Source organism: Lycorma delicatula, chromosome 6 (genome assembly GCF_047948215.1).
Source record: "Lycorma delicatula isolate Av1 chromosome 6, ASM4794821v1, whole genome shotgun sequence".
Taxonomy (NCBI): Eukaryota; Metazoa; Arthropoda; class Insecta; order Hemiptera; family Fulgoridae; genus Lycorma; species Lycorma delicatula.
The window spans coordinates 8,029,758-8,046,241 of NC_134460.1; the positions used below are offsets into that span (position 1 = coordinate 8,029,758).

At 31.9% G+C, this 16,484-nt stretch overlaps 1 protein-coding gene and 1 long non-coding RNA gene across 2 annotated transcripts in view; one reads left to right on the top strand and one right to left on the bottom strand.

Moving 5' to 3' along the window:
* The window catches only part of LOC142326638 (uncharacterized), a 30,833-nt gene that overhangs the window by 13,911 nt on the left and 438 nt on the right, over window positions 1–16,484 (bottom strand). The window contains exon 2 of the long non-coding RNA XR_012756822.1: window positions 7,651–7,884. This is a non-coding gene — a long non-coding RNA (uncharacterized LOC142326638). The remainder of the gene's footprint in view (window positions 1–7,650; window positions 7,885–16,484) is intronic.
* On the top strand, window positions 4,481–9,463 carry LOC142326636 (uncharacterized). The gene is made up of 2 exons (XM_075369231.1): window positions 4,481–4,575; window positions 9,098–9,463. Exons 1-2 carry the CDS (start codon window positions 4,501–4,503, stop codon window positions 9,383–9,385), a joined length of 363 nt encoding a protein of 120 aa, XP_075225346.1. The 5' UTR covers window positions 4,481–4,500; the 3' UTR covers window positions 9,386–9,463.

Sequence of the window (16,484 nt, forward strand, 5' to 3'; positions counted from 1 at the left end):
AACTAAATGAGGAAAATTACCGGAGCAGTTTAACAAATTATTTGATTGTAAAAGATTACAATTTGTAGAATAATCTGTAGTTGAGTAATTTGACATTTTTAACATTTAAATTCGGATGATAAAATTTGGTGTAAGAAACATTTTCTAGGTTCTTCCATACAAAATTTGGCTTATTAAAGTCATAATAATAATAATAATTTGACTGTGGCTGTACTGTTAATGTGTGTGGTAAGTGAATTAGAGGTACAGATTATTTTTTTTTTTTTCAAATTATACAAAAAATTATAAATATTTACTTTTTTAGCATTTATTTTTTTGTTTTGCATTGCAGCAGGTAGATTTAGTACAACTGAAAGAGGAACCGTTTAATATGATTAATGGTGATATTCCAAAAGATCCTTTATCAATTGAAGAGACCATCTCAGTTAAATCAAAAAATGTAAAAGTGGAAAATGAAATGGTAAGAGTTATAGATTTTGCATACAGTGGAATACCAGTTATCTAGATTGACCTTTGCTAGGCCAGATCTGGATAACTGGAAAGACAAATTAAAAAGTTTAATATACACTGGACATATCATTCTAATGTTTAAAGGGGTAAAAAAAAGTATTAATGTAGAAGTAAAAAAAAAGTCCCTAAAATAAACAAGAAATTTGGAACATGTACAGTGTAAGAAAAAAAGTAATGTGACACATTAGTATAGTGTAAAAAAACAGTGTGTAGAAATTTACTTTTATAATTAGTTTAACAAATCCCTTAATACAGGGTGAGCAACATAAAATCACTCATAATGTAACCGCTGCAGAATTGGTAGGTTATTTTGGAATGAAATTTGATAAATGATATGAATAAATTAAATAAGAAAAACATAAAACTTAATTTAAATGTTGCATTTATATACCTTATTGTTACAAAAGATGTTTAACATGGCTACCTGGGCATCACTGCACTTTTGTGCTCAACTGTTCATATTGAGTGTTGTCTGATGCAAAATGTCATTTGTGTTGATATTTTGTTAAATGTTCACCTTCAGAACGTTTGATGTGTGACAAGTAACTCCATCTTTTTGGAAGAAGCTGTATTCTTTTTCATTATCAGTTACTTGTGCATAGAATTCTTTGAAAATTGCGAGGTAACTTGTGTATTCACAGTCTGGTCAAATAATATTGTTCCCATTATACAATTACCGCAAACGGTTTGTAACACCAATTTTCTCATTGTGAAGTGAACGCTCGAATATCTTGTGAGGATTCCTTGCCACTTTGTGATCTGTGAATTAATATTGTCTTTTAAATGAAGATGCCGTGCCTCGTCTGACATGAAATACAACATGGGTCTAAATGTCGCCCAGCAATGTTTTTGAGAAGCTGGTTGCAATAATCAAGTCGTTTCAGTTTGTCTGTCTCCTTCAGTTGTGTCACAGTTGTAATGTGGTCACAATTGGAACACAATTGTAACGTCACAATTGGATTCACTAACTGTGACTAACGACTTATTGTTCATTTCCTCAGCTCTGAAATAGTGGCCTTAAGTGAAGCAACCTGATCAGACAACATCTGAACAAGTTTTTTCAGCTTATTGCAAGATCCACACTGCTTAATACCTAAATTCATGGGAGCTTGTTTTGACGCAGCAGTGGCAAAAGATACATCTAAATTAACAAGGTTCTGTGAATTTAAGTGTTTTTCTGTATTCTCTGCATGCAGCCAGAAAAGATAGCTTGTGCTCGCTAGAAAGTCTGAGAATCGCCTTTTCCTCTTTAAAAATTAGGCAGTCTTGAGAGCGGGCTGCGTGTGAACCACTATAGTTAACACATTTTTCATCCGCATGGCAGTCTTTGTCATTGTGGCCTTCCTGAGCACATCGAGCACGGATCTCCATCTTCGAGCAAGATTTTGATGCTCCTGGTATTACCGGGAGATTAAATGTTAATATAAGAGATGGCATTAGTTCTTCCGACTCGCTCTGCCACTTCTTGATACAATTCACACTTCTTATTACTTCTTGGATTTGAAGTTCATCAGAGTAATTTCGTCAAAAACCGTTAAGGGGGTTAAATATAACTAATATCAATATTTGATGTCATAAGTTACACAATCTATGTTTGATTGAGTTTTAGTTTTAATCTCGCTTGTTTAATCAAATTGATTTTATGTACATGTTATTTCTTTTTTCAGTTTCTTTTTCTTCCATATCTCCTTTTTTTATTTTCCAGTTTTACATTTTTTCTTCTGTCCAGGTAAGAAATATTTCTTCTATGGTTTTTTCTCTCCTGGAAACCTGAAATATTTTGAAATTCTTTCCCATAGTAAATGTTCTTTGATGTTTTCTTGTATTATTTTCATTTTTTCTCTCTTTTTCAGTTTCTCTGTTTCAGTTGTTATTAGTTTCTAGATTTTTATAGTGTATAAATACCCTGTTGGGGTGTTCATTCTTTGTAGATGACCATAAAAGGCGATTCTTCTTTTTCTGATTAAATCTAATATTTTCTCCATGTTCCATGTAAAGTTCATTCATTATTGTGTCTTCTTTTCTGTCTTCGATGGGCTGAAAGACTTTTTCTGAGTATTCATTTTTTGTTAATTAGAAGTTTGTTGTCAAATGTCAGATGTTCAGTTGGATATAGAACTTCCAATGAAATGATTGTGCAGTAGTGTCTTAGTCTTTTTTTTCATCCCTTCCTCTTGGGACCAGACCTAGACCGATGAAGCACGACTCAATCCCAAGTGCCTTTGCCTCTAACCTCCTGAGTGACAATGTTGGACCTGGCTATGTCATTCCCAGCACTGGGTACCACCTGGTAGGCCAGGACTGGGTCTTTCCTAATGCCTTGCCTGAAAGAGGAGGGCCCCCTAGATGACCTTTCACCCGGCACTCTGGTTTTTTTCATTTTAACCCCTTAACAAATCCCCTGGAGTCCTCATTCACTCATCGGCTGTAAGACACCTCGGCATTCCATACCTCCAGAAAGGGGCTATCCACCTAACCCGTAATCTAGAAACCCCAAATCTCCATTTCCCTATCATCCTCTTCATCTTCCAGCTCCTCCCTAGCTTTAGCTCTCATTATATCGATGACCATATTGCAAATGGTGTCCCAATTTTTCCGATTAAAAAACATTGTTTCCACCACGCTATCTGTGGTGATCACACCAATAACATGCTCCATCTCTCTCCTCTCCATCACCCATCTGACACAGTGGAACACTGTGTGCTGCTCCACTGCATCACTCTCCGTAGAAGAGGCACCCATCCGACCTCCTCCTCTTTCTGTTCCACAGATGCTTGTTGAAGCAGCCATGACTGGACAGGAACTCCATCATCTCATAGGCTAACTGCCATACCTTCTGCCCAGCCATGGTTTGATTTGTGAGATCAGCCTTCTCGTCCAGCTCCGTATTTGCGTCCTTTCCCAATGAACGTATCTTGCTTATCTTGACCTTTTGGCACACCCGCTGATCTCTCCACTACTTCCTTCGCTAACAGATCTAAAGTTGGCATGGCCGCTATTACTAAAGTTGCTTCCGTCAAAACTGTTCGGTACGATCAGTTTTGAGACCAGCAATCTCGTTCTCACAATCTTCTTATCTAATGCTCTCCTCCAGGCTGGAACAATGTACAAGACAATGGACCTAGCCACTGATGCTAATAATCTCTCTTCGGACTTTTCCGCGTACTGATTTCCATCACCGCACTTCTTAATTCCATCTCACAAATGGAGGAATCTCTGCCGCAGCAACCACCTCCAATACCTCACATGGCCTCCTGGGGAACAGTACCTCCACGCAGTCAGGTAACAATTCAGGTAACGTTCTCATGAACGTTTTACTAACAATCTTGAAGGCGTCTCCCCATATGTCGCTATCAAGGTGATCACACAACCCCTGCCACTTCTCTCTCTTACTGCTCATAATTTCTTTCTTAAAAGCTTTCCGACACCTCTTTAATTCTTCCAGTGCCAAATCAATCTCCTCCATCGCATCTCTATGATTTGCTTGCTGTAGACGCTTATTACACCAAAACAGGCCTTCTAGCTGCCGCTACCTCAGGCAACCACCAATATACAAGTTTATCTATTGGTCATGCCTTCTCCAGCGGCATATGGCAAGCCTTCAAAATTATCTCCGTTAAAAACGGCGGCGAAATGCCACTGAGGTGACCTAAACACTCTTGTACAATATGTTACACCCTCTCAATGCCCAACACACTAATCACTCTTCTTACTTATACATCAACCCCTCATGACCATGAGGCCCCCAGTTCAAAATAGATTACTTCATGGTCGTTAAGCGACTGTTCCTGCTGAAGCACCTCCCAACCTCTAGTCTTAGTCTGGCATTGAGTGATCTTACCTTTTTACTGCAGGTGTTTTTAGTTAATGTAAATGGCTAGCCATTTTACTGATTTTGGACATTTTGTAAGGTTTTTTTCTTTTATCTTATTTTTAAAGGAATCTGAGATCTCATTAAATGATGACGTTTCACCACAGTTTAATCTTAACATGAAAACCGATGAACTTGAAATTAATTGTTTACACTCTGTGAAGATAGAAGAAGAGATTGAATATCCAGATCATGTAAGTATTTATAATTATTGGATATTGTAACAAACATGCTTTGTCTCTTGTTAATTTCATGAGAGAGAGTGAGAGTGTGTGTGTGTCACAAGTGTTATTAATCTGTATTGGGTCAGGTTGTAATTACTAACCTGATAAATATGACAAGTGAATATAATTAACAACCGATTACCCAGAGCTTATTAAAATGAGAACTCTATCAACAAGTTAAACTACACACATTTTAGACATCACTGAAATTTAAAAATTAACCATTCATCATTAATCAAAAATACATACATATATATATATATATATTTTTTTTTTGTCATATTTATCAGGTTAGTAATACAGATCAATACATTTAATACAGATCAATCACAGTTGTGACATATAGTTTTATTAATGAAATGAAAATAAAATAAAATTTAATTTTATATTTACATTTGGAGAAGTTAAACATATTACCATATTATTACATTTTGATCTTTTAATGAACTGATCTTTTAGATCAGAACCCTGATCTAAAATGATCAAGATCATTAATGATCTTTTTGATCATTTTCATCTTTCATTATTACTACCTAATATTTAAATTTTGGATTACATACAGTTCGTTTCTTAACTCATATATATAACTTTGCGAAAATTCAATTAATCATCAACATACTGACCACTATGACAAATTCTCAAATAACAGGGAACAAAATTCACCAAACACAGTAACAAAAACCTAAAAAACTAATACCAAAACTTGACTTTTATAACATCCTGCTTCATCAATCAGTACAAAAATCCAAAACTTAAACTTAACTCAGTGCTAACTGGAATGATAATCATTCCACTTGTTGTTCAAGTTTCGTCGTTATTAGGGTTTATGTTTCCAAATTTTTAGTTTTTATTTATTTATTCATTGTTTGATGTAAGTTTGGAATTTTGTATTGATTGATGAAACGGGATCTCATGAAAGTCAACTTTTGGTGTTAGTTTTTTTGGTTTCTGTTGCTGGTTGGTGGTGGATATTTTTTGTTATTTGAGATATATACGTAGATTTAGCCCACCAGGGTGGTCTAAAATCAGTTGTTTAACAGCTATTTTCGATGTTGAAGGTTCTTAGGTTCAAATCCTAGTAAAAGTTAGTTGCGTTTGTACGTATTTAAAATCTAAAAGAGTGGATATCGGTGTACTTTGATTGTTTGGGTTGAGTCGACCACATGCCCCAGGAATGGCCACACATCTGTACAAGACTACCGTTTGTTTACATGTCATACATATCATCATCAGCATCATCAAATTGTGCCTTGGTGAACTGAGTTGATATGAGGGTGACTGAAGGATGTAAATATACATCTTCTGTGTATATTTTTTCACAATAAAAAACATATCAAAAAGCATTAAAAAAATAACTGCAGAGGACATAAACTAATAATTCTTATTCCTGCTAATTTTTATTTACAGCAGAGTGAACAAAAAACTCGTTAATGAAATAGATGATTGGATAATGATAAGTAATGTATATGAATTACTATTCGAATCATGTTTTTGTCATCCATTGTAATTGATACATAATTAGTTATTTTTCTAATCCATTCTTAATAACGTTGTGGTTTTTTTATATAAAATCCTGTAATGGAGCTAATCAAAATCAAGGAAGGCAAATTTAAGGGTAAATTTATAATTATAATTATAGTCATTGACACTAAGAATATTGGGAATTTTTTTTTGTATTATTTAAATTGTTACAAATTAGTGTTAACAACATAACATCCATAACAATATTCATTTTTACAATATACTAAGCATAAAAGTGTATAGCAAGATAAATGTTATTTACATATCTGTATATTCTTGTACCTTCTTCATATAAATAAATCCAGAATTTTAATGCAGAAGTACGGGTGGTCATTTGTTAGAGTATTATTATGTTTAATTACACTGATAAACATAATTTTTGTTTACTAACATGCAATGCATGATTTTATTCTGTTTTTTATGTTAAAAACAAATATGAACTCAATCTTTTTATCGCCCACCATTTTTGAAAAAATTGTAAATTTTAATTAAAGGATATTTTTAATTTTTCAACGTACAGTTAGCATTTTAAGCTCCTATATTGTATTTTGCTAGCTCATTTTTTATTGTTTAACTTTGTTAACATAATTTGTAAGGTATAAATAAACAATACTAGGCAAAGAATTAAATCATATCATAGTCGCATATTATGATATCATATCTAATACTGAAGAGGTAGCCTTCATGGAGAAGATTAATCATGTCTGTGCAGGTCAAAAAATGTAGCTGAAAACACAGCTGTGTTTGTATTAAGCACTGGATTTAGGAATGAATCAATTTTGTTCAGTCTTATTACTGTCTTAAGTTCGTTAAGAGTGCAGTGTGATAATGCCTAAAAATTGTGTAAATGATGTGGATGCCTTTTGTTATATATGTGATGAGTTTACCGTAAAATCAAATAGAAAAAATGTTACACCTTTAATTAAAAAAGCATGTAATTTGTACTACAGTATAAAATTGGTGATCAGGATAAGACGTGGGGTTCTCATATAATATGCACTAATTGTTCAGTGTATTTAAAGAGGATGGCAGCTGAAAGGCACACAGAAGGCTTTGCCATTTGGTTTACCTATCTGGAACTGATTGTTACTTTTGTTTAACAAGTGTGTCTGGAATTTCTAAAAAATCTAAACATACTGTTAAATATCCTTCATTGCAATCTGCAGTCGGGCCTGTACCTCACTGTGAAATTATTTCAGTTGCTGTGAAAAATTTCTGTTTCATGATCAATATAAAATACCAGTCAGGTGTGACATTTATCATGATAAAAAATTTAAACAATTATTTATTTGATTGTAAAAGATTACAATTTGTAGAAAAATCTGTAAGATGAGTTGCAGCATTTTTTTTATAACATTTTATAAAACTTGGCATATTAAAGTCGCCTAATAATAATAGTAAAAATTTAATTGCGCACTATTTTTGTAATTGGTAAGCGAATTAGAGATACAATTTATTTTTATTTCATAAATTATACAATAAATCATAAACATATTAACTTTCTAGCATTTATATTTTGCTTACCCAACTCAATTTTGTTACGTCTATTCATCCCAATATTTTCTTCTGTTCTTGATTTCTTCTTCTGAGATGTTGAGTCTTTCCAGGTTATCTTGTGTTTCTTTTATCCAAATGGACTTGAATTTACTGGCCTTGACAATGGTGAAAATTTTCTTAGTGAGTCTGTCTTCACCCATCCTGCATAAGAGTGATGTATGTTTTTGCTAAATGAATTGCAAAAAAAGTCGGTTGAAAACCCTGTAAAATAAAGATCACTGAATAAATTCCTATTGAAACAAAGATTTATTTTTTCAAATAATGTAGTAGTTTATTTTTAAATTGCCTAGTTTGGATTTAAGCAGTCCAGTTATTCTGGAAAATTGGTATCCTGATGTGTTATTTTTCATTATTATCACCAAACTTGTAAATTTTGGATTGCATGCATTTAATTTTTTAATTCGAATATATATATTTGGGCGTAACGTGTAGGACCAGACTTTGTAACTTTTCTCCAAAATAACAACTTTTACAAAAGTCAGTTTGAGCCTCCACGGGGTGAGCTTGGATATATTCTGGAACAACTAGGAGAAATTTGTCTGGTGAACTGAATCTAAACAAACTTTACTGCTCCATTTGTCATCAAATCACATCTGGTGTTGTAACTCGGGACTTAGTTCCACCGCAGATGACCCCCTTGACAATCATCCCTGAAAGGTCTATTAAGAAATATTTCATCAGCTGAACCAAGCAACACCAGAGTTCAGAAAAGGGAGCATTGGAATGCCCGAACAATATACACAAATAAGAAAAATACTCCGAATAAGAATAATAGTCCAAAGTAAAACATATATATTGTTTATCTTATTATTTATAATATAAAATTATATATTATAAATAATGTTTGCTTAGTTTTATCATATATATACAGGGTGTTTCATCTAATTGTATAGTGTGAAAATGTAAGTGTACAGCTTATATTAAGAGAAGCGGGTAATATAATTTATTTTTTTTTTTTAAATAAACAACAACTATCCATGTTCTAATGTAGGTTATTCAACTTCAGCGTATGCACCTTTTGTAGCTTGGCAGACATCTAGAACAATAACCTAACGCTTGGAAGATGTTTAGAAGCATCTGCAGCATTATTAAACCATGTATATATGTTCCTTTACCAATATTTGTTATAAATCACAAAAACTCAACTTTTATTTTGTACAACTTATAATCAAACCCAAGGAAAAAGTCCAAAAGAGTCATATCTGGAAGATCTAGGTTGCTGTGCAGTTCGACTCATCTGATCCCATCCGGGAAGCGTTATTCAGGAACACAAAAATACATTAGTCTTGTAACAGTGGGCTCCATGAAAAAACAGATTGATCGTGCCAGTTTTATTCCGTCATAATCGGACATTGATTTTTGATTTGTCTCTTTCATTTGCGATTGTAATTATTAGTTATTTTTAATTTGACAGGTTACCGTCAGTAAAGAAACCATCAAGGGAAATACCAAGCATTGTATTACCTGCAAGAGATGCATAAATAGTTCTGTGCATGATGGAATTACAAAAAAAAAAATTGAGTGTAAGTGTGCATCTGGTGATATAACGACAGAAGAAAATTTAGTCGAGAATGTAAATAGTGAAAACAATTTAACTATCCAGAAAGGAAAGAAATTGGTTTGTGACTATTGCGATGAAAGATTCAAATGTAAATGTTATATAAAGAGAAACATTAACTTTCACGGTAAAAAAAAAAAATAATAGTAACTTTTGTCAAAAGTCTCTTATTCATGATAATGATATTAACCCACCTTATGCATAATGAAGAGAAAAATTATGTTTGCAGCTTTTGCCAGAAGACTTTTAATCAAAGTTCTAATTTAAGATTACATTTAAATATTCATACAAAAGAGGAAAATTATGTTTGCAACTTTTGTCAGAAGACTTTTAATCAAAGTTCTAATTTAAAATTTCATTTAAATATTCATAAAAAAGAGAAAAATTATGTTTGCAATTTCTGCCAAAAGATTTTTATCAACCTTCTAGTTTAAAGAAACATCTTAATATTCATACAAAAGAGAAAAATTATGTTTGCAACTTTTGTCAGAAGACTTTTAATCAAAGTTCTAATTTAAAATCACATTTAAATATTCATACAAAAGAGAAAAATTATGTTTGTAAATTCTGCCAAAAGGTTTTTAATCGACGTTCTACTTTAAAGGCACATCTTAATATTCATACAAAAGAAAAAAAATTATGTTTGTAAATTCTGCCAAAAGACTTTTAATTTTCTTTCTAATTTAAAGAACCATATTAATTTACACACCAAAGAAGAAATTTGTTTGTAACATTTGTCAAAAATCTTTAATGAGAGTTATACTTTAAAAAATTACTTCTTTTTGTTGTAATGATGCTGTTTGTAAGGCAGAGATTATGTGCGTTCTCAATATTGTACAAATTAAGTTATACTTAAGTTTACGTGAAGATATTGGTGCAACTTTTAAAATTACTTTTCCTGATAGTTGTATAGTGTCAAAAATTCCAGCTTGGAGCTACTAAATGTTCCTGTACTGTATTCTGATGGCATTCTGCAAATACACTGGACTAATAATGACAAAATATTTTTCAAGTAAATATTAGTAACGTTTGTTTTCTGTACAAAATAAGTTGTGATCATACATATATTTTTTTGTTAAATATTGTTAAATATTTTGTTATTAAATATTGTTTTCTTTTTACTTGGCAAAATAATGTAGGCTAGTTTTTGTGAAAAAGTTTAGCAATCTTATGTAGTGGCCAATTATTTCTAAAAATTGCTTTAGTTAGTTTTTATTTCTTATCTATGTTACTTTTAGTTACCGTGATCATTTTTGTGCAAGAAACTTGTTAAATTTTTTTTTGTACTTCAGTGTAATTTACTGAAACAATTTATCACAAAAAATGGTTAATTTTAAATGTATATTGTAAAAAAATCAATAAAAAATAAACATTAAAAATGAATGTAATAATAAATAATGAAAGGTGCGAGTTGGGCAGCTACAGGGATGGTAGAGGCTGCAAAAAAATAAAATGTTTGTTTTTTCAGAGTAAGCTGTGATAGCATACCATTGTGAGAGTCAGGAAATTTTTATCAAATTGGTCAGTAAAAGTCAGGGAAAACAAACCTTAAAATTCAGTGGGAATCCTGTTTATAAAAATTTTTACATTCCTTCTTCTTAGAGATCCTTTTTATCTAATTTACTTTGGTTTTTTTTTTAGCAGAAATCTGTTAATTTTTAAAGCACAAAATAATATTTAAAAATTGTTGCCATCAGTGTAGGTATACAATTTACGATATTAGGTACTTTTCTTTTAACATAAGAGGGGCCCACTTGCTTTTTTATTTGTGGATTTTTGCTTCTTTCTGTTACAAAGTAAACAACTTGGTTTAATTAGGTGGGTGAGGAAATGTAACTGATGATTCAGAATACTGAACTTTGTATCGTATTACCATTGCCTAGCTCGTTAACCTTGTCTAATTACATAAGCCCGCGATGGATGTGTTTTTTAGTTTTTGATAATTGTTTATGTATTTTTTAGCGCTGAATAGAAAATAACCATCATTTTTGTTTCATCATGTCAGGAATGCAAATTTCAATATTATCAAAAAGATTAAAAATTACAAACATGTGATACAATAGAATAGACATAAGTTTTTTTTTAATAATAAATTAATATTATATATGTAATATTATATGCTTGTTTGGCTTATATTATGCATTCTTAGAGCTAAACAGTTGAGTGGTGTGAAGAGTGGAAGGGGGTAGGTTGGGTCACTGACCCCTTAATTTCAAATGCAAATTGCCATAAAATAAGCCTAATTTCTATTATAGTGGTTAATTTTTATGAGGTATGTAGTGCCTTAGGAAACCACTCCCCCTCTTCACCCACCTTTCATGATGAAGTATGTAACTTTTATTCCAAAATCGAAGTTTCTTTGGACGGCTTATACTCTGTTTTGCGCTCTTCCTTCTATGTTCTCTATAGGGTTCATCTTGGTGTAACAGCCAGCAGTAGTCTGCCATCTTTATAGTAATCCATTTTCCTTGATACGTTCTTTCCATTTCTTTCATGTCCTGATGAAATTTCTCACCCGTCTCTTCACTAACGGCACCCAGATTTTCAGGAAAATAGTTCACATGTGAATTTAGGAAGTGAACCTCTTCAAGCACACAGAACAGCCTAAATTTTTGTACTTCTGCAGCATGCTCTCAGCGATTGATTTGAAGTTCAGATTCTTCTTATTGCCCAGAAACTTGATTAGTACTTCTTTAAATTCTCCCCAAACTTCTTTTTCTGTAACTTCCATTTGTTTCTCAAAATTACGTTGTTTGTGAAGTTTTCTAATATCAGGACCAGCAAAGACACGCCTTTATTTAGCATTTTATGAGACGGGAAATTTGTCACAGATCTATTTAAAACATTTACCTTCTTTTGGTAAGGCTTTGACCAAGCCTAACTTGATACGCAGAGATGGAAGAACTTTATTCCGAACCGTTCTACATACATCGGTGCAGAAGACTAATTCTCCTTCTGTAAAATGTGTAAGAGAATCCTTTTCTCTGTACCTGAACCAGGAAGTGGTAGGTTATTCAGTTTAATCTTCAAACCAAGCAATTCTGAATTTTCGTTGATCAGATGTAATTCTCGAAGCAAATCATTTAGTTCAGACTGTGAATAAAACTCTGGTGCATAGCTATGTCCAGGTTCATACTCCTTGACATTATCTTCATTTAAATCGCTTGAGGAACCATCCGTTTCAGTTAAATTTTCTGATGGAATTGGCACTGGTATGTCTGTACCTTGAGGAATCAGACATAAAGCGTATGGCGTATTTGGATAAACGATTCTTTTTTTATTCTTCAAATTGAAACCGTGTACACCAGTTCGAACAAAAGTAACAATCATCGATGTAATTTTGTGACTCCATTAAAACTCCAAGTCTGTACGCTTCTTGTTCCCTTTGACCACCGTCTAAGTCCTTCAACACATGTGCAGCAAACTTATTGGAATGCCCAAGTTTTGTCTTGATCTCCTATTTTCACCTGAAATATGAGAGGTACACTTGTCAAACGAATTATATTTTTTTTTTTGCCTTTTCACCATTAAAAGAATCTGCAGCCTCTTGAAGCCATTTAGAAAATGGAAAGTTTGCTTTATGGCCTGGAAACATATTTTCCACTGACAAAAACACGTTTGATCACAGAGAGCAGAAAAAACCTCGATTTATGCACGCTGATGGTTGAAACAGCACTGATAGTAGTTGCACAGTGGCGGATAGCTGCCGATAAAGTATTACATCCTAAGTCTTATCACAACCTGTTGACCAAGCTCTTCCACTGTCTTGTCATTTTCAAATCCCCCCTCCTACCACTATTTTCAGACGACTCATCTGCTTAGCTATAAGAATGCATTGTAAAGGCCAAAAAAGTGAATATGTTTTTTTATTTTTTAATAAAAAAAAAATGTTTTGTGTCTATTTTATAGTATCACATTTTCAACTTAGTGAAAATCAAATGGCCCCTGTTAATACAGATATATTTAATACTTTGCAGTACAATGTTAAGTTTTTAACGGGTTTTCTTTTACGACTGATGTTTCTGTATTGTTGTTTTTTTTTATTACATTGTTGTCTGACAAGACCGTGCATGCTTGTAAGTAAGATTTCTTCTTGTGATTTTATTTTTTAGATTTTTATAATCTGTACAATCTAATGTATTAATTTTATAATACAATCTAACCAAAATAATAAATGAAAAAAGCAGTTTGATTTTTTGTAAAAAGGTTGGTTGTAGATTTGTCATATTATGTATATGGATAAGTAGATATGATGAGTTATAAGCTGAAATACTTGGTTTCTATTTACTTTATAATTAAAAATAATACAATATAAAAATTGTTGTTTTAGGTCTCTCTGATTATATGTTTACGGATAGGTACATTAATGTTATTTTGTGATAGAATAATAGTGAAATTAAAATTGCTGGAAAATGATTAATGTTCAGTAATGACACCAATTTATATAATATCAATGAAATATTAGCAGTTGATAATATGTACAGTCTAATACTTGATAATGATGTTATGAGAGATTTAATCATTAATCATATAAATTAAGATAAAAACTTTATAACAGAATACAATAAAATAATGATGACAATTATGTTAAAAAAATTAGTCTGATTTTAGAATAAATATTTTTTTTAACATGCTCACACTAATAAACGTTACCAAAAATGGGGTAAACACCAAATGAGAATTAATCAGATTAAACAGAATTCAAAAAAATGAACAATACAAGCTTGTTTAGGTATATAAATGTAAATAGGCACAAGTTTATGTAACTTTCATTTATTATATTAGTTTTGTGAAAGACTCAAAATATTGGTGTGTACATCTTTGTTTATTCATATCTTAGTTCAACTATCTTATACTTCGCTTATAATCATGTCATATCAAATGATGTATATATATACAGATTTTATAGGAAATTTTAGATTTAATAAATAAATTATTAAACTTTAATTAAAGCCAGATCACTATAAGTCTCCTAGAACCCCTCAGGAAATAGTAGCACTCACTTTAGCGATAACAGATTTATTCAATTCATCATCGTTTCTAACAACAAAATTTATGTAACATATTAAAAAATAATAAACAAGAGAAAGAACTAATTATAAAGGGGTATATTAATATTTATATACAATGTTCATACGTTTTACATACATCACTTTCAAATATTTATATTTCTAATTTTTGTGAGATGCCAATTAATTTCAGAGGCATTTTAATAGAATCAATAGTTTGCGTTATTATTAAGTAGACGTATGTATTTAGTTAGCTATGAAGATGTTTTTATTTCCTTTGTTGAGTGTCAAAACAAATAGTTTTCTGAAACCGATCTCAGATTTTTTTAGCGAGTTTTACCAAACATAATAGGTGAGCAGGCAATTTTTATTAAACACAGATGAGAAATAGACGTGTGGGTTTTTCCTTTATATTGTTGTAAATATAAGTTTATGGTTATCAAGTGATGGGGTGTTTTTTTTCTACATCTAGTTGGCAATTATGGAATGAATATTTACTGACGTCAGAAGAAAACAAAATTGAAAAACTTATGAGCAGACATGTTCAGAGCAAAATAATATTTTTGTCAAGTTGTTAATAGAACCTTTGAAAAGAGGCCAAGAAAAGAATTATTCTTTCTCTAGATAGAAATTTTTTATTAGGTAGAGTTACATCTTACTGCCCACAAAGAACGGTTGAAATTAAAACAAATCTGACATTCTTCTTGCAAAGTACAATGAACTTCAAATGAAATGACACTCGTAGACAAAACAATATTTGAAGATGACATGTGCAAGGCTTTAATAAACTTTGCCTCATGAGTTTTATCCCATTTACATCACATGGCATGACTTGCCAACAGAAGACATGGTCTGAATTGCAAAACTACTTTTAAATATGAGTTGAGATTAAGAAACGAAACATCTTTAACTCAAGGTTGATTGTCAACCCAGGAAGCATGCTTCTAGATCAAACTTTAGCAAAAGGGAGTCATGCTAAGGCTAATCACAATGGCAAGAAATGTTTTTGTTGTAGAAAATTGGGTCATCTCTCTAAAAATTGTTAAGTGGGACTTATTTTTTGTAAAGGTAAATTATACGGCGTAAATCAAAATGAATGTCCATCTAATAAAAAAAAACACTTTGCTATAATTAAATCAGGCATGGAAAAATTAATGCAAGTGTTAACATTTTATGGCGGTATCTTATACTCCACAACAATCTACAGCAGCTGAGAAAGAAAACAGAATCATTTGTGAGGTGGCAAGATCCTGGTTGCATTCTGCACTCAACACCCAAATTGCTTAGGAGTGAAGTAATGAAGCAGTCCATTCTGCTACATATATAATAAATAGAACAGCACTGACAAAAGTGAAAGGAAACGCCTCTGTTGAGTTGTAATACCTCTGTTGTAGTACTTATTTATAATTATTTTTGTGAGAAGTTGTTAAGATGATTTTCTTCCTTTGTTCTGTGGCACAATAGTTTTTTGTAAACTATTTCAGTTTAGATGGTTCTACCAGACACTACTAAAAACGATTGAAGTTTGCTATAAGTTAACATGAGACAATCTGTTTTCCATTAATTGTAACATAATCGAAAGCTTCACAGTATATTACAAAGCTGTCGACTATCAACTGTTCTTTTTTTATTAGTATCGGAGAAAAACGAATAAAAAATAAGTATTATAATTTCCAATTAACGGAAAGAAAATTATAGCACTTATGCAGTTTGTTCCACCCCCAACGTTTGTATAGCGTATATGTCATCACTATTAACGTTTTGAATATTTAAATAATAAATACAGTAATTATTTATTATTTAAATAGTCAAAACTTTTCTGTTAATAAGTTGAGGTTAGCAAGCGAAGGTTAATTGGTTAATTTATATATATAATTATAAACAGCAAACTTTTGGGTTATAGTTAATATCATCCAATGTAACCATTATTATTTATTTTATAAATATAATTCAACGAAACTTAACCTACGCCAGCTTTCTTTTTCCTGTTTAGCCTCCGGTAACTACCGTTTAGATAATTCTTCAGAGGATGATATGTATGAGTGTAAATGAAGTGTAATCTTGTACATTCTCAGTTCGACCGTTCCTGAGATGTGTCGTTAATTGAAACCCAACCACCAAAGAACACCGGTATCCACGATCTAGTATTCAAATCCGTGTAAAAATAACTGGCTTTACTAGGACTTGAACGCTGTAAGCCTCGACTTCCAAATCAGCTGATTTGGGAAGACGCG

Excerpts from the sequence above, each read along its gene's own strand:
- LOC142326636 (XM_075369231.1), top strand. The coding sequence starts at position 4,501 with ATGAAAACCGATGAACTTGAAATTAATTGTTTACACTCTGTGAAGATA. Across the intron at positions 4,576-9,097 it reads AGATTGAATATCCAGATCAT|GTTACCGTCAGTAAAGAAAC; the intron begins GTAAGTATTTAT and ends TTAATTTGACAG.